General features: G+C 38.1%; 1 protein-coding gene across 4 annotated transcripts in view; it reads right to left on the bottom strand.

Moving 5' to 3' along the window:
• Positions 1–18,851, bottom strand: part of MESK2 (misexpression suppressor of KSR 2) — a 379,072-nt gene extending 360,221 nt beyond the window's left edge. Inside the window, exon 1 of one of the 4 annotated variants that reach the window (XM_067092545.1) lies at positions 17,660–18,851. In XM_067092545.1, the coding sequence (XP_066948646.1) occupies positions 17,660–17,949 (290 nt within the window). In that variant the 5' untranslated portion in view covers positions 17,950–18,851. The remainder of the gene's footprint in view (positions 1–17,659) is intronic. The other 3 variants (XM_067092546.1, XM_067092543.1, XM_067092544.1) reach the window with 3 other exon arrangements.
• Between the last annotated feature and the right edge of the window lie 785 nt (positions 18,852–19,636).

The following is a 19,636-nucleotide window of genomic DNA, read 5'->3' as shown; positions in this document are numbered from 1 at the left end:
TTACTCCTCAAGTCTTAGACATAGGAGTCATGTCTACGGCAAACTATTTTCAGCAGACTGTTAGGTTTGGTTAGGTTAGGTTAGGCCCACGTGCACAACTGTATAGAAACAAAGGGGGTATGACGCCACCTTTCCTGGAAATGATGCAACTTGCGTCTCTCACAAAAAAAAAAAACCGGAACGCTAAGTCAACGAAAATGTCTATCAAATTGGCTGTAATGGTTTTGAGGCGGACACGAGACATGCAATTGTATCTCTAAATTTGCAGAAAAAACATGCAAATTACGTCCAGTATCCAGGAAAGAAAACGTAATTGGTGCATACAATTTTTTTTTTCATCAATAACCATACCTTTAGTTAGACAAAGAGAAGCTGCACAAGAAGTAAGTCTAGACAAGAAGTTACACAAGAAGTAAGGCTAGACAAGAAGAAGTTACACAAGAAGTAAGGCTAGACAAGAAGAAGTTACACAAGAAGTAAGGCTAGACAGGGAGAAATTGAAGAAGTTACACAACAAGTAAGTAGACAAGAAGAAGGTTAGACAAAAGAAGTAAGGCTAGACAAGAAAGTTACACAAGAAGTAAGGCTAGACAAGAAGAAGTTACACAAGAAGTAAGGCTAGACAAGAAGAAGTTACACAAGAAAGGCTAGACAAGAAGTTGCACAAGAAGTAAGGCTAGACAAGAAGAAGTTAACAACAAGAAGCCTTGACAAGAAGAAGGCTAGACAACAAGAAGTAAGGCTAGACAAGAAGAAGTTGCACAAGAAGTAAGGCTAGACAAGAAGAAGTTACACAAGAAGTAAGGCTAGACAAGAAGAAGTTACACAAGAAGTAAGGCTAGACAAGAAGAAGTTGCACAAGAAGTAAGGCTAGACAAGAAGAAGTTGCACAAGAAGTAAGGCTAGACAAGAAGTTACACAAGAAGTAAGGCTAGACAAAAGAGAAGTTGCACAAGAAGTAAGGCTAGACAAGAAGTTACAAGAAGCTACACAAGAAGTTGCACAAGAAGTAAGGCTAGACAAGAAGTTGCACAAGAAGTAAGGCTAGACAAGAAGAAGTTGCACAAGAAGTAAGGCTAGACAAGAAGTTGCACAAGAAGTAAGGCTAGACAAGGAGAAGTTGCACAAGAAATATGCTAGACAAGAAGTTGCACAAGAAGTAAGGCTAGACAAAGAGAAGTTGCACAAGAAATAAGGCTAGACAAGAAGTTGCACAAGAAGTAAGGCTAGACAAGAAGTTGCACAAGAAGTAAGGCTAGACAAGAAGTTGCACAAGAAGTAAGGCTAGACAAGAAGAAGTTGCACAAGAAGTAAGGTTAGACAAGGAGAAGTTGCACAAGAAGTAAGGCTAGACAAAGAGAAGTTGCACAAGAAATAAGGCTAGACAAGAAGTTGCACAAGAAGTAAGGCTAGACAAGAAGTTGCACAAGAAATAAGGCTAGACAAGAAGAAGTTACACAAGAAGTAAGAAATAAGACAGAGAAGAAGTTACACAAGAAGTAAGGCTAGACAAGAAGTTGCACAAGAAATAAGGTTAGACAAGAAGTTGCACAAGTAGTAAGGCTAGACAAAGAGAAGTTACACAAGAAGTAAGGTTAGACAAGAAGTTGCACAAGAAATAAGGCTAGACAAGAAGTTGCACAAGAAGTAAGGCTAGACAAGAAGTTGCACAAGAAGTAAGGTTAGACAAGGAGAAGTTGCACAAGAAGTAAGGCTAGACAAGAAGTTGCACAAGAAGTAAGGCTAGACAAGAAGTTGCACAAGAAGTAAGGTTAGACAAGAAGTTGCACAAGAAGTAAGGCTAGACAAGGAGAAGTTGCACAAGAAGTAAGGCTAGGCAAGGAGAAGTTGCACAAGAAGAAAAGTAACTTTAAACAAGCAATAACTTCAGAGTAAGACACTTTAGTAGGTTGCTACGCTTGAACAGGCTGAAGGCCAAGACTGTAAGATGCTATGTAGGGCTTCAAGTTCATTTCTTGAAGTTTCGTCTTAAGCCATTCCTTGACTTAATCTGGAAAACATGAATTCAATATAAGAAAAGTATGGCGCCATCATTATGAAAAGAACACGATCGATAAGGGAATTCGACCTATAAATAAAACTACGAAAAGGACCCGATCTATACGGGAATTACACCAGTGAATAAATGAGAGAAGATTATACAACCTTGACACAGTAAGGGGACGAAATAGGTTAAAAACAAACACTTCAAAAAGTGCAGGGAAAGTAATTTCAGTAACATTTTAAAGATGTAAACATTCGAATTATGTTTTTTTATCATTTTAAAACTGGCAACATGTTCAAAGCAACGGAGTCGTAGAACAGAACAGAATATAGAATTTAGGCCAAAGGCCAAGCGCTGCGACCTATGAGGTCATTCAGTGCTGAAACGGAAATTGACAGTAAAAGGCTTGAAAGGTGTAACGGGAGGAAAACCTCGCAGTTGCACTTTGAATCAATTGTTAGGGGAGGGTGAAGAGTAAGATGGAAGAAAGAGAATATGAACGGAGGCACAGTAAGAAAAAAAAGGGGGTGATTGCAGCTAGGGGCCGAAGGGACGCTGCAAAGAACCTTAAGTAATGGCTACAGTACATCGCAGGAGGTGCACTGACAGCACTACACACCTACGGGGGCAAAGGAGTCGTTGACTAGTGAACTGTTCAGTGACTGTATACAAATGTGTGTGTCCGGAGTTTAGTTCGGAATGTGTGGGTCGTTCAACGAAATTGTTGTCTACCAGAACCATTGAACACAGAGGCCTAAGTTCGAGGACCCTTACCAGCAGGTAAGCCACCTCAGTCCTCCATAAGAGAATACTGTCACGGCTTGTGCAACGGTAATTTTATTTTTTCTGATTTTAGTATTTTATGTAAAGCTCCGTTTGAAACCGAGCAAAGACTGTTACAGACCTTTTATAGAGCGAAAATAAAACCGAGCTTGAATATAGATAATTCTTCCTTCAGCAGGAAAGTATTTTTTTGTCAATGGGATATAAGGATGTTGGTATTTTATTTCTACAGAAACGTCGTTGCACGTAGTGTGAATAAAGGAGAGAAAAGAATATTGAGGTTTGTTTTGGCATTGCAGTTCCTCTCCCGATTAAGGTTTTCCTACAGAAGCCCTCAAGTCACAGCTACGTCAAGAATCTGCTAATCATCGTACCTCTGGTATCTAAGTCTAACGCTCGATAAACACCTATAATAATAAGAAGGACCATTCTACTAATCAAACCCCCCCCGCCCCCGCCCCCCACTCACTCCATTCTGTCAGCCATCGAAATCTGAACTCCTTACGATCTGCACCCGAAAAATAATAATAAAATATGTCGTGTGTGTGTGTGTGTGTGTGTGTGTGTGTGTGTGTGTGTCACGCACTGCGGTGTTGTTGCAGCTGCTCATCAAGACACGGTTATGGGGTTGTAAGTTGGTCAGGATTGTTTATCTTAGATATATGTTTCTTTCGAGAGGATCCTTCGTGGTATAATGTACGGTAAAATATATATAATTGATGCACACAAAGTTTCAAGGTGTCATAACCAGCAAGCATGTAAGATTAACAAAAATTCAAAAGTTCACGCAGAATATCTGAGGCTTATTACATAAGTACGTAAACAATGCATGTTCATTTTTGCTATCTATTCTGTGTGAAGCAGATATCCAACCCCCACCCCCCGCTCTCTCTCTCTCTCTCTCTCTCTCTCTCTCGTTTTCCTTGACTTCTAATACATAAGCATTGCATTTTTATACCTTCTATCTAATCTGCATTAAGCGAGGATTCTCTCTCTCTCTCTCTCTCTCTCTCTCTCTCTCTCTCTCTCTCTCTCTCTCTCTCTCTCTCTCTCTCTCTCTCTCTCTCTCTCTCTCTCTCTCTCAGCCTTCCTTAACTTCTTCTAGTACATAAGCAATGCATGTTTATACATTCTATCTGTTCTGTATGAAGAAAACATATTCCTCTCTCCCTCTCCGTTTCCCTAACTTCTAGTACATATGCAATTTATGTTTATACTGTCTATCTGTTCTGTATTAAGCACAGACGCCCCCCCCCCTCTCTCTCTCCTCTCTCTCTCTCCTGAGCTTCTAGTACATAAACAATGCATGTTTATACTTTCTATCTATCCTGTATAAACCACATCTCTCTCTCTCTCTCTCTCTCTCTCTCTCTCTCTCTCTCTCTCTCTCTCTTTCTCTCTCTCTCCTTAACTTCTACAATAGTCGACCTGGCGCTCACCTAAACATTACCAGACAAATATCACCTGCTGCGCCATAATCGACTCACCTAAGGTGACCGCGTTTCCTCATATAGGTAACTAGGTCACAGGTCGGATGCGCTAAAGGTCCCTTACAGACGACTTTTAAATCAATTCGGATAACAGGATGCAGCGAAAGTGAAGCTGCAGGGCCCCTGCCTGTTGTAGGACGGAGGTGGGGCGGGGGATGAGATGAGATTAGGGGGAGGGAGCCGTTATTTTCACGACCTTCAGAATATCACAGGGAAGGAGAGTGCCGGGGATTGCTCAGCACGCATCATCACGCGAACGGAATGATTGACCCTCGTTGAGGGGATTCAGAATTTCCACCTTCCGTCGTTGTAACGCCAGCTTGCGAAGCTCCTTTATTCGAACAGTCAATGTAAACGAGACTTGCATTTAAAGAAGCATCTGTTAGGAGTGTTTCTCGTCACTTACGGGGGAAGGATATCTTTAAATAAAAGTCACAAGACCCATGTGGAATTCGAATTGAGAAGTTTCTAACACAATTAGACAGGTAAATCAATAAATGATCGTCCTGAGTCTGTAGCGAATAAATAAATAATTCTATAAAAAGTAAAGAAATCTTAAGGTAAATCTCACAGAACCCACGATAAATAAATGGATAAACGCTACTCTTATTCATCCCAAGCCTAACTCTCTTTGTTGACGGATCGAACGTCATAATTCACCACTGCAGAAAGAAAGAAAAAATTACTGCTCATCTCTTAACATCACAAGAAAGTCCACAAAACAACAATAGCCGTGTCTTCCCGCAGAACATCCAGGAAGTCCGGAAAGGAAAGAATAAAGAAAGAAAAGAGAAAAAAAAGCATTGCATGGCTCTTCGACCGCAAAGCAATCATTTTTACGGTGGTCGTACGCCGAAAGCGAAAGTGTCCACGGGTAATAATTTTTTTTCTTCCTTTAAAGCTCTTTCTGTGCTACAGGGAAGGTGATTTGAGGTTCGTTTATGCTTGGTGATGACGGGTCCATTTCTTCAAGATAGAGCGTGCGGACTATGTTGTCTCGATCTTATCAAAATGAAGATTCATTACAGAAGGTAAACGTAATTAAATCTAATTACAGCGTTTTCATATATACATACACACACACACACACATATATATATATATATATATATATATATATATATATATATATATATATATATATATACATAGTATATACAGTATATATATATATATATATATATATATATATATATATATATATATATATATATATATATATATATATATATTGTAGGCCCTCCGGGCATTCACCATCCAAACAAAACACGACCCATAACAAAAATATATGCTACAGAGACTATATTTACATCTTAGTGATAATCTAAGTTATAAGCATATGAATTTACAATTCACTGAGAATGTATGTTTAAATAATGAAGGGAACTTTTGGTGAGAACATAAGAGTAAGTAAAATCAAATTTTACTGGAAAGATACTATACCATAAATTGTTCTAGTGAAAAACTTTAGCGAGAAGGTGACCTAAATTGAAATTTTTCTTGAAAAGAGTCTTAATGACCATTGAATTTGACAATGATATTTATTAAAATAATTAAATCCAAATTTGACTTTGAAGTTCTAAAATGCAGGTTTCAATTTTACAGTCACGGTATATATTACACTAAAAGTAATTAATACTTTTGCACCACGATGATGGCGCCTAAATTTTACTAAGATGTGTCTGGAGGGCGTATTTACATTTTAGTTAGAACCATTCTAGCGCGGATTGAATTTTGTAAAGATATTTGTTTCGGCAAAATTCAGATCTTGGAGATGTTTAAAAAGTAAATTTATTCCAATTAGGAAGTCTACAGGACGCTTGGAATACATATTCAGGTTGAACTTAAATAATGAACATTGAATTCAGCGTATTAGTTTACATCTATATTACTGAGAAATATCTAAGAAAAAATGGCAAGTTTAACGAAAAAATTCCAGCTAGTACATTTTAATTTTACTGTATTCCATTAAATTCCAGTAAATAACTATGCAATTCAACGAGAAATATTCAGGCAATAAAATGTAATTAAACATGGTTAATAAAAAACGAAAAAAATATGTAATGTTCTGTTTATAAAAGTAAGAGGTCCTCGTAAGAAGAAAACTTATCATTGTAAAATGATGTAAATACTATGAAATAACTGTAAAACTGCATTGTTGTATTTTTCTAATAAAAGATTAAAAAAATAAATTTTACTGATAATATTCAACAATAATCTTGATAAGAAACACTCGATTAAGCAAACCGTGCCTCCTTGTTTGCTTTAAAGAGGCCAGAGGTCCACATCAGACCTCCTACTCCCTTGCAAATCTCACAACAGCAACTAGCGAAGTCAATGCAGCCATTACTAAAAAAGATAATATATAATAAACTATAATTTCCTTTTAACCAAAGCAACCAACAGAGTCAATGCAGCCATTGCTGAAAAGATTATAGCCTTTAATAAACTTGACATTTTCTTCTCAAAGACAATATCCGGATCACCAAGAACTTTCTTCTTTATAGACCCTAAAACTCGCTGTTAAATCAGCTCTACCCTTCACGCACGCCAAAAATTGCAAGATGAGAGAGAGAGAGAGAGAGAGAGAGAGAGAGAGAGAGAGAGAGAGAGAGAGAGAGATGCAACGCTTGCGTTTCCTTGCTTCAATGGCTTCCAAAAAAATGAAAGAAAATATTAAAAAAGAAAGTTCTGGAAAATACAACGTGAGCACGTGGGTATGAGGTGTGTTCAAAATAGCTTCACCAAATGGAAAGGAACTGGAATTAGAATGTAAAATTTAGGCCAAGCGCTGGGACCCGTGAGGTCATTCTTCAGCGCTGAAAAGGAAGTTGTGAGTAAAGAAGGTTTAAAGGTGTAACAGGAAGAAACCTCGCAGCTGCACTATGCAACAATTGTTAAGAGAGGGTGGAAAGCAAGACTTGAAGAAAGAGAATATGAAAGGAGGTACCGAAAAAGGAATGAAAGAGGTTGCAGCTAGGGGCCGAAGAACATTAAATAATGCCTACAGTGCACCCCGTGAGGTGCACTGAAGGCACTACTTCTCCTACGGGAATAATCTTATTTAAAAAAGCTTTAACGACTCAAAACTTGTCAACAAATGAGATTCTGATAAATACAATGGAATATTTGTTTAAAGTAGCTAGTCAACTCATAATAATACTCTTCCCTTTTTGTTTTTAAACAATGAAATGCATCGCGGTGAGTTACGTAAGATTCATCGCTTCAAAAAACCTCTAGACAGTAGCTTATGTAACCTACAAAGGCGTATGTGTACATTTAAACAAATTAATAATTATTAATAATAAGCTTTTCATAATGTTTTCTAACTATAAAATGCTTCATACTGAGTGTTTTACTTCAAGGCCACTGTACGATAAGATTTAATTAATGTTTTGAACGAGGGCAAATATTTGATCACAAAACAATTCACAGCACATTTTAGGGTGTAGGCAACCCCTGTAAGACAATAGTGGAGTCACCCCCCCCCCCACCTTTCCCCAACTACGCATCAGTACTAAAACTTTCCATTTTACGTTCTTTTTTCTTGAGTTGCTCTGCAAGATCATTGTCTTTTAGCTTGAATAATAATAATAATAATAATAATAATAATAATAATAATAATAATAATAATAATAATAATAATAATAATAATAATTAGGTAGGCCTAATTATTTTATCTGGGATGTCTATTTTCACAATATATTTTGTTTACGGTTTGTTCATATCCACAGGAATTTTACTGTCGAAAATTATTGTATGAGCACGCAAGAAATAACAAAAGAAAAATATAAAAATAAAAGAATACACAAAATTCACGTGACACCTATTCGCCAAATACACGAGGATAAAAATAATTGCAGTGAAAGTTTCCCACTCTCAGGGTTTCTAGTGTAAGCTTAAGAAAACGGGATTCTTTTGCTACCGTTGTCATTATAATAATAATAATAATAATAATAATAATAACAGCTGCCTGAAAATGCGTAACCTAAAAGCATATTGAAGAAAAAGAGAGGCAAAGCCATTAACGGTTGGAATTGAACTGAATACAGAATTTAGGTTAAAGGCCAAGCACTGGGACCTATGAGGTCATTCAGCGCTGAAACGGAAATTGGCAGTAAAAGGCTTGAAAGGTGTAACAAGAGGAAAACCTCGCAGTTGCCCTATGAATCAATTGTTAGGAGAGGGTGGAAAGTAAGGTGGAAGAAAGAGAATATGAAAGGAGGTACAGTAAAAGGAACGAAAGGGGTTGCAGCTAGGGACCGAAGGCATGCTGCCAAGAACCTTAAGTAATGCCTACAGTGCACCGCATGAGGTGCACTGATGGCGCTAGCCCCCTACGGGTTCCGTCTGTTGGTAAAGTGTATCGACCACAATTCTTGATCAGAAGCTCCAAGAGGACGTGATCCTTTCAGGAGAGTTGACAGATGTTTCCCTCTGTCTCGTTCTCCCAAAGCAATTGTGATCGTTACCTGTTTCTTCGTAATAAATTTGAAGTCATTCCTTTCGTAAGTGCTGGGATGAGGATGGTAACTATCTCATTTCCAACCACTTACCTTAAAAGTTTTTATTTTTAATAGTCCTAAGAGTAGTAGTTTTAAACCAGTGTTTGTATCACTACCGATGTTTTTTAACAGCTTTCATTCAGATTTTATAAAGCGATTTTATGACTAAGAGAAATATTTCATGGCTAAAAGAAGTGCATTTATGTGACTATTCCAATCTCTACACAATTCTACAAATATACATAAAAACTTATTATAAGCATACTTATTTTATCAAGTCGCATATCTTGGCAACTTTGATCATTGCCATGTCATGGAAGTTTATGAAACCAAATAAAATTCTCCCGCTGAACAATAAACCAACTTATTATGAAACTGAAACAATTCAGTATCAAATAAAAAAAAACAGCGTCTGTATTACAGTAAGTAAGGAGCACACGTGAATGTTATGCCCCTGGTGTGATAATATCATATCAGCAACAACACTAGCGAAGCCCTGCAGTAGAACATACGAGTGCTCTCTCTCTCTCTCTCTCTCTCTCTCTCTCTCTCTCTCTCTCTCTCTCTCTCTCTAGCGCGCGTCTATTTCAGACGAAGCCTTCTAAGTCTGTCCCGCCTGCGCTATTTCAGTATTGCGTTAGGTATTTTTTCCTCTGTATCCCTTCAGAATGTCAGGATTACGCGTCGACGCAGCGCATGCCATGAACGTAATTTTCATAACGACGGCTTTTTGTAAGAGGTGACCTGACTGCTCAAGTCAGTTGAAACGTAGGTCTAGTGTAGGCTGTAGGGGGATTGCAAAGGTCTTGCCTCTTACTGACACATACGGCAACAAAAGCAATAGCAACAATTACAGCACATGCCAATAACAACAATTACAAACAAATAATACACCGCTTTTCGAAAGAACTGAGCTGGCTACTCAAGTCGGTTGAAATGTAGGCCTACTGTGGGCATAGTGGGATCACAAATTGTTACTTTTCGTTGACACATCAGAAAACACAGACAACAATAATAACAACAAAAAACCAACAAGCATAATATAAAGAAACCATACACTTATTCCTAAAAGTAGAAATATTTCTAATTTCATAACAGATCAAGCTTAGCTGCTATTTTTATGGTAAAGTTCTCGTTATGATTTGCGGGATGGAATGACGCATATAGTCACAATGAACGCTTCGAATTCTCCATACAGTGAGACAAAATCCCGTAAGCTATTGTTTCACTGTTCCAGGCGGGTGAAAATGCAAGACAAGCAGAAATGAATTGGAATTTACAAAATTATTCAAATTACGAACTTACACAGGACGGTTCTATATTATCAAGCAAAAATCTATTATCAAATGGGGATAATGTACTAAGAAGATAATCCCCGTCGCATGAATACAAATGAAAAATTACTTTGAAGTTAAAAGGCCTTTATTAATCATCTTATTTCAAGTGTAATCTGTTCTAACAATAGACTATTAAAATAAACTACGAATGCTCGCCGAATGCGACGAAAAATAAAAATTATTATAAAAATAGAACTTTCCATAGTTACCAGGTCACCTTTTCCACACCGAAAAAAAGACAGATTTTTCCAGCTGAAGAGAGAGAGAGAGAGAGAGAGAGAGAGAGAGAGAGAGCACACTGGGAAAACGTCGCTTTTAATCATTTCCGGTTTTTCCTAAAACGGGTGTTCGAGGTCCAGCAGACTGTAAAAGGGAGGGGGAGGCCAGCTGAGCAGACGGTTATGACCAGTTCATAAGGAAAAGAATGATATCTGTGTGTGTGTGTGTGTGTGTGTGTGTGTGTGTGTATATATATATATATATATATATATATATATATATATATATATATATATATATATATATATATATATATATATATATATACTGAGATCATTTTAATTTGTATGGCTCCAACATAGGCCTAAGTAGACCTGCTCCTTATACCGGTACATGAACCAAATGCTCTCAAAGTACCCCAAGTGAAATACAAAATGCCCTTAAATCTCAAATATTGGTATCCAGTCTGAGAACAGGACATTGATCCCAGAACAGCGAAACATATTTACATTTTCTAAGCCACTCCGAAGGAACGCTGTCCTTCACTGTTGAATGAAAATGGGTGAATGATGCCTAATCTTTTCGTAAGTTCAATAATATTTTTTTTTAACAAAAAAACACACACATTATGTGTGTGTGTGTGTTTGTTCCCAGGCTGAGTGAATTTGATATTAAACGACATCTGAGCTTAAATGTTTGTGATTCTATTGGCCTTTGATGTGGCAGTTCAAATGATTAAGATATATATATATATATATATATATATATATATATATATATATATATATATATATATATATATATATATATATATATATATATATATATATATATACATATACACATATACATATACACATATATATACATATATATACTTCACCTTTATCTTCCAGTCTTTTGTCTTGCTGTACACCCACTTCAAATCCTTCCTTGCACTCTCTTATGCGCTGAATTTGTGCGCACATACGCACAAATAAAAAAAAGGAGAGGTGTCAAAACAAACCTTCCCATCACAGTCAACAGGCCATTTCCAAAATTTGCAATGAGAAATGCAATCGCCTTACCGTAAATCCATCGACTCGACAATGACCGACTGACCTTGTAACCCAAGTCAGCGTTCTATAATAGATTCTGAATCATGAGTATTGAATTTCTCGTCCTAAAAATTTTTGCGTTGATCTCGAAACGATGTTGCTACGTACAAGAAACGAGGCCAGATTGATTTTGATTCGATTTTATGAAATTGAGGTACTTTCGGCCATTCGGCGCATAAAAGAGTGCAAGGAAGGATTTGGAGTGGTTGTACAGCAAGACAAAAGACTGGCAGATACAGGTGAAGTACAAGGATCGAACGGTGGAACTGGGAGAGAATCCAACAGTTGCACCAAGAAGTAACAGTTAGAGGTGTTGGACAGCAAGATCCATGACAGAAAAAGGGAGTGGAGGTAAAGTAAAAGGCTACTGTAAAATGTGGGTGCAGCTAGGGGCCGAAGGGACACTGCAAATACCCTTCACAGTAATGCCTACAGTGCACCTAGCGAGGTGCACTGACGGAACTCCGCAGGAAATGCCTCTTGCTTGACTGTACAACACAAGGGCATAGCGGCTACGACGAAGTCTCTCTGTTGCACAGCATAAAAAAAATGAGAAGTTAATCCATTATGATAACTCCTGTCTCCTTAACTAAAGAACAAACTGGCGTCACAGGAGCGTTTGCCTGAGAGAGAGAGAGAGAGAGAATTTTATTATCCAAGTCAGCTTACGTCATGGGGATTTCCATTCCAGTTCGGCGTCCGCCGTTTCCCCGTCTGTTTACGTAATCCCGCACGAGTTCCGCAAGGCCGTTCCACGGTCTTTCTAGGCCGTGGGCATTTTATACCACATACAAGGAACTTTTCTACTGCGTTACCATTTCGTTTCTTGCATTTTATATAACTGGCAAGAGGCAAGAAGCCTCGCACAAAGGACTTGGCAAATTCCTCCTAAAGTATCCTGCGTGTCTTTGTTTAGCTGCGACTGGCAACATACAATTTCGTCCATACTCCACCAAAACTTTGACCTTAGTTGTCAAGGTCCCTTACACACATTATGTATCAATACCCTCTTGCAATATTCTAAGCATCTTCCTCTAACTGTAAAGGCAGAATTTCTGCCTTTATTAGTTCTTAATTGGAGGGGTGGGTAGAGCTCTCGGCTAGCACGCTGATGGCCCAGCGTTCGACTCTCCGACCGGCCAATGAAGAATTAGAGGAATTTATTTCTGGTGATAGAAATTCGTTCTTCGTCATAATGTGGTTCGGATTCCACAATAAGCTGTAGGTCCCGTTGCTAGGTAATCAATTGGTTCTTAGGCACGTAAAATAAATCTAATCCTTCGGGCCAGCCCTCTCTAGGAGAGCTGTTAATCAGCTCAGTGGTCTGGTTAAAGTAAGATATACTTTTCTGCCTTTATTTCAGCAAAACCCTTAAATTCCAGCGTAAGTATCCACGACATCAATATTTCCGCGTTCTCGGAATCAAGCAAACATGCCAACATACTTTAGCCCGTATCAAGTTGGCTACACAAAATGACTAAGCGCTGATCAATAGGAAGAAGGTCAGGAGTCCGTTAGATACCCTTACCGTGTATAGACACCAAACAGATACCTAGTAATCCAACCCATTACACGTGGTAGCTTAGTCTAGCTTGGGCAGGATAGAACGGGGATGGTTTGCTCAAATGAGAGAGAGAGAGAGAGAGAGTTTTAAGTAACAGTCCCAGTTTAAAACTACAAAATTATCCTTATTTTGACTTCACAATCAACATAACAGGTTTAAAAGTAAAGCGAAAGTCTGTAGGCCTATCCGAATTTTGAATGTATATCTCGAACAACAAGTCATTCCTACGGGTCCCTCTGATTCATGCGGCATCCGAAACAAGTTCGATCAAACTGGCATCCGATCGGAAATCTATTTCTAGCTGAAGACGGGATCTAGAGAGGCTCCCGGAAGCTCTAGGCTTAGTCCGTCCTTTGTACCGTATTACAAGAACTAACTGCTCATTATTCTTATCATTATTATCATAGCAATAATAGTCTAATTGAATATATTTTGCAATAGTAATAAGAGTAATAAAGTAGTCACTCCAAAGGAGTTTTCGCCAATTAATTGCCTGTCATAATTCTAATTATTTTCCGCTTCGTCCTGCTACCGCCCCCCGCCCCCACCCCGACAACTCGTTTCCCCAGCTCGCGTTCCCCTACTCTCAAAGAGAGAGAGAGAGAGAGAGAGAGAGAGAGAGAGAGAGAGAGAGAGAGAGAGAGTAAAACCTTCCTCTAAAATCTAATGCTTATAACTATTGCAGAAGCTAGCATCTACACAATTCATAGTTTCTGTACCATAGGTTGTTTATAAAAGAACACGACTGGTATGTGCATCAATGGCTATGACTTTAAGCTATCTATTTATATGCTCTCTCTCTCTCTCTCTCTCTCTCTCTCTCTCTCAATATATATATATATATATATATATATATATATATATATACATACATGTAAATATTTGTTTATATATATATATATATATATATATATATATATATATATATATATATATATACATAAGTATTTATCCATGTATATACGTATGCATAAATTTTTTGTATAAATACATATCTATATATATAACATGTATGTGTATATATTCAATATAATTTATAGATAGAATATATAGATATATATATATATATATATATATATATATATATATATATATATATATATATATATATATATATATATATTTAAAATAAATGTATGGACTTGCAAGATCATCCTTAAGTATTGTGACTGTAAACAAGAATGAATAAATGATTCAGTAATGAACATCATGAAAAAACAAAGTATTCTGGACCATCTTTGGTACCAGCAAGCATTTAAGAGATTCTGCCCAGCGTTTCGGCGGGACGTTTAAACAATCATCAGGCCAGCAAGCAAGCAACTTGCTTGCGAGCAACATCTCAGTTGAAAATGAATTGTTAAGGAAGCAATTTGAAGTAGTCTACATAGCAAAGCAATTGTTATGTTATTCTCTTATCATTGCATTTACGCCATAACAACATTGCTTTGTAAAGCTGATTGTCAGTTTCCAAGTTATAATAATAATAATAATTATCGCGTTTCATGGTAAAACAACATTGCTGCATGACAAGTAAGAGATCCATGACTGAGCAAGAATACAGAGAGAGAGAGAGAGAGAGAGAGAGAGAGAGAGAGAGAGAGAGAGAGAGAGAGAGAGAGATTAATATACGAAGAAATTCCTTTCCGTGGCATGGTCCCTCATAGCAAATAACAGCGTCACAAAAAGCACCCCAGTGAATCCATGATTCCTGACCAATAAAATATTTGCAAACGCAGCAAAACGAACATAAAACAAAGCTTGTTTTTTTCTTCCAGAATGACAACGCCAAGGTCTTCTTGTGCCTACAACAATAAACAAGGTCTCATCACGGCGTTTCAAGTTCGGAATCAGAGAAGCGGCGAATCCTTGGAATATAGAAAACACGTTCTGCCTACAACGGCCAGTCAGTCTATTTCTAAACCTGTATTTCGATGGCGGACGTCGTTGCCGTGCATAATACAAATAGGGAATCAATCAATTGTTTTCTATTCTCGAATGCGGTTAAATTAAGATTTTCTCTTTATATGATCATATTCGGTCCAGGTAAAACCGCATTTGCCAGGTTCTGTTCGCACCCGCCAAGCTATCTCTTCTCGCATTTGCCTTGTGGCAGTTCGTAATTACCGGTGACGGTTTCATTCCCTTTATTTCATATCTTTGAAATTCTCCCCCTGCTTTCTACATTCCCGGTTCTTACAATCTTCCTGCTTTTAAAAGGCCGGTCAATCGCTTCGCTGTAAGTTAAGTGCCATTTATTCTTCCTCCTCTCTTTTGACCTAGGCTAAAGGTAGTAGGGTGCTTGTACTGTATGTGTGTGTGTGTGTGTGTGTGTGTGTGTGTGTGTATATATATATATATATATATATATATATATATATATATATATATATATATATATATATATATGAGACCAAGAAGACAACCAGTCTATCGAGGGATAAGCATAAGTAGAAGCAATTAACGAATGCTGGCTTTATTCCTGAAGTACCTCCAAATATGAGCGTCATTATGGAAGTTAATCCAAGGCACGGTAAGATCCTAAGAGTCAGCTGACTTGCCAAAGGGTACCAAATGAGCAAGAATGCATACGAACCCACCCCCAACATTCTTCCTTCCCCCCACCCCCCTTTCCCGCTTATCTCTCCTCCTGAGTATGAGTGCGTGCACTTATGCGCAGTTTAGACTTAAACCCTACGATTTAAGAAAAAGTAGATTCGCATTCAAAAAAGGGTTTAACTAAAGAGGAAAAAAATATTCCCTCAACTTCTGATGCAATATACCCAAGCATCGTAATCGTCTCGGAAGCGTTGCGTCATTACGAACTATATAACTTTACCCTGTCGAGTAAAAGGTGAACAGGTTCTCCAAAAGCTGTACGACCAGATCTAAGGTTCCCAGAACTTATGACTAACGAAAGGTTTTCACACTGCACTGGCACCAGTCGTCCTATTAAGACATCACTTAATTCTTTGTGACGTTTCCACGACTTGGTTAAAACAACGACTAAGTGACAGACTTTGTGGAGGCAGGTCATTTATAAATAAACAAATATATATATATATATATATATATATATATATATATATATATATATATATATATATATATATATATATATATATATATATACACACACACACACACGATTTAATTCATAACGACGAGAAATTCCCGATTTCCCTCCACAAAACCTTAAGAGTTTTCTTATATAGGAACAGACTTTCGGAGAATTTGACTTCTTTTAAATACCTAATACATCCGATTCTAATGTGAGTGTAACGTAATAACACGAAATACCTTTCATTTGCGCGTTCATGGTCATAAACACCGTTGTCCATAGACCGATATGTCTACAACGTGCACAGTTCTCTCTCTCTCTCTCTCTCTCTCTCTCTCTCTCTCTCATAAAACCGACAAGTCACAGTTCCTCCTTTCCATTTTGTTTTCCTATATTAGCATGAATGATCACTTACGTTTACAATACTGCTCCAAACTACTTGTATACTTTGCTAAACCTGTGTTCAAAGCCTATTCTTGACACGCGTAGAAAATTCTTGCCTAAAATGGTCAACTGCAGTATCTGCAAAATTTTCGAAATTGAGATATGCCACCTATTGGGCTCGTGAAACACTAATACACAAGTTACTGCAGTTTCAGGATCTGCAAAGTCAGTAGTAAAGCAAGGGAAAACTGCAGTACCTACCATTTTTCTGAGTTTTTGTATTTTTGCAAACACTGCAGTCTTCCATTTTAGGGCAGAATTGCAACGAGATTCTCGTATGACTGCAGTCGTCAAACAGAAGACTTAAGAAAGAAATCGAGTATAAAAAAAAACACTTGACTGGAATTAGAATAAAAAAGACGATTAAAAAGTCTACATTGTCTTTCGTTTCTCCAAAGAACACTAAAGTTTTTTTTTTTTTTTTTTTGTATCGAACGAACAAAAAATGTTAGGTTTCAAGAATAGCAAAAATGTTAGTTTTTTTTCGTCAATGAAATGTCCACATCACAAAACACTTGATCCGAGGTCATTGATATTTGAATCATATACTTGATATGTGGATAGCTGATGATGCTTTTGAGAAATAAAAAATAATAATTTAAGAAAAATATCTGCATTGTTGTTTGTTTAATTTCAAACCAACAGCGTTACAATCCTACTTAAAGTGATCTACATATTCGTCACGATTTACACTTTACGGATTTTCACAAACAACATCGCCTTTTTGCTAGTGCCAGTACAATCATACACGTGTCTGCATGTAGGCCTATGTATTTGTTTTTGAGTTCGTACAAACGGAAATTAATTAATGTTCTTTAGAGAGAGAGAGAGAGAGAGAGAGAGAGAGAGAGAGAGAGATCACAGGTCCTCGTGTACTCGTATTGGTCTAAACATAGCAAACATCGATTCCCTATTTGTAAGCGGAACAACAACTGCGTTTATGAATGGCGACAGATGGGAAATAGTCCCTTGGTGGAGTCAACAACGATTTCACCAACACTAGGAAAATATTTCCGGTTGAATGTTTTTCTTACAAACATGTTTTCTGGATTCCATACAAGACCAATAGTTTCACCCCCAAGAGAATGCAACCTTGCAACGGCACAACCCACGTTTGAATATCGTCTGACAAAACTCAGCTTGCAAAAAGGACTTACCCGATGAAGTTTTCCCCCTCGTGCGGTTCCTCTTGTATCTTCCACTCGTTGTCCAGGTCCTTGAGTATGACTGATATCCTGGAGGAGTTGTTCTTACTCCTAGAAACCCTGGACATAACGTTCTTGATCACCGAGAAGGGCGAGTTGCCGTTCTTCGTGTTCCTGAAGTTGTCGACGCCTATCCAGTCCATGTCGGGGTTTCGGTTGTACGTGTCATTGTCGTTGCCCAGGGTATTCAGGGACTGGTATGACCTCGAAAGGCCGGCACGAATGGATCGGATGGAAGCCATCTTAATTTTTTTCCCCCTTCGACCGTTGGAAATTCACCGAGGCACTTAATTTTCCCTCCTTTTCAACTTGGTGAAACTTCACTTTCAATACTAGGCCTGAGATTTCCACTCTCAATGTGATCTTCACTAGGCCTACGATGCCTTGGGTAATTTTTTAAAATAAAATTTCTGGAAGACAGTTGTGCAAAACTTGACGATTCGAAAAATGAATAGCAGTGGTCACCGGAATTAGCAGTTTGTCGTTGATCAATTAAATTTTCTGCATATACTATATTCAACAAAATTTAACACTTTTTTTTCCTTAAAAACTTCGTCAGGGATATAACTTTCAACGCTTACAAAGAAACAATATGATTACAACTTCATTCACAATACAGCCTTTTTTCAGTCATCAATGGCACAAGTCGAAGCACACTTTTGTGCCCGAATCAACTTCCCGTCGACACTTACTTAGTAGCCAATTTAAAATAAAATCAGTATTCCTACAGCACAATCAAGCACCACGCCGTCAATGCGCCTTGCATTATCAAACGGCACCGAGACAGACGGACAGACGGACTACCGACGAAAACGTCGAGGCAGTAATGACTTATGTATTTTATAAACGACAGCAAGCCAAGAGAAAGAAGAACAGATGTGAGAGTGAACTGGTCGCCGTCGTCGCCTCCCTCTTCAGTTCCAGCCACCAGCCGCGAGACCTTGATATGCGAACTGAAGACAACTGAAAACTTCTCTCCTCTCTCTCCCGTCCACACTTCTATACCTGCAACACCAGCACACTCACCTGAACACGCACGGACGAACGTACGCCCACGTGTGAGGCAAGGTTTTCGTTGGGACCTACGGACGGACGAACGAACGCCGGCAAAGGCGTTGACTTCATGCGAACTCTTATATGTATAGGTAAAAGCCATCTACGTCCTTATGCAACGAGCTCTCTCGTATTCACCGCCGTCGCCTTTCTGTTAATCGCGCGCGTGCATATCAACTTGATATATTGCGCAAGCATGGATTGATTGATTTATTTATAGATTTTAGGCACACATGCCAAGCACTGGGACAACTAAGGCCAATCAGCGCTAAAACGGAAATTAAGAGTAAAAGTTTGAAAGGTGTAACAGGAAGAAAACCTCGCAGCTGCACTATGAATCAATTGTTAGGAGAGGGTGGACAGTAAGATGGAAGAAAGAAAACATGAACGGAGGTACAATAAAAGGAATGAAAGCAGTTGCAGTTAGGGGCCGCAGTCGACGCTGCAAAGACCCTTAAGTAATGCCTACTTGCACGCAAGCATGGAGGAAGTATACTATTTTAAACAAACACCACGAGAAAAACTTGATATGGTCAGAGGAGTGGTCGTGGATTAAGAAAAATCAACCTTGTTAGGTCGTCACCCATGGCTCCACCGTTAGCGCCATCTATTAGGGGAATTGCAACATCCGGGTAGGAAAAAACATACCGTCAGGTGATCTGAAGAAACCTATTTTTAAGTCAATAGTGGTTTTTTTTTTAAATATCCTTGGTGATTAAAAATAGTCTGGTGGATATCGATGAGGCTTCCTTTTGTTGTTTTAGGTTATCATTAATAGCCACGCTATTGTAAGTAACGGTTGTTTCAGCTTCATAGATAGTTCTAATATATACTGGAGTAGTAATATACCTACTCAATCGGCTTCTGTAGTGTTAA

Source organism: Macrobrachium rosenbergii, chromosome 49, assembly GCF_040412425.1.
Source record: "Macrobrachium rosenbergii isolate ZJJX-2024 chromosome 49, ASM4041242v1, whole genome shotgun sequence".
Classification (NCBI taxonomy): Eukaryota; Metazoa; Arthropoda; class Malacostraca; order Decapoda; family Palaemonidae; genus Macrobrachium; species Macrobrachium rosenbergii.
Note: the sequence above shows the minus strand (reverse complement) of the source record. Positions and strands in the feature narration are given on the sequence as shown.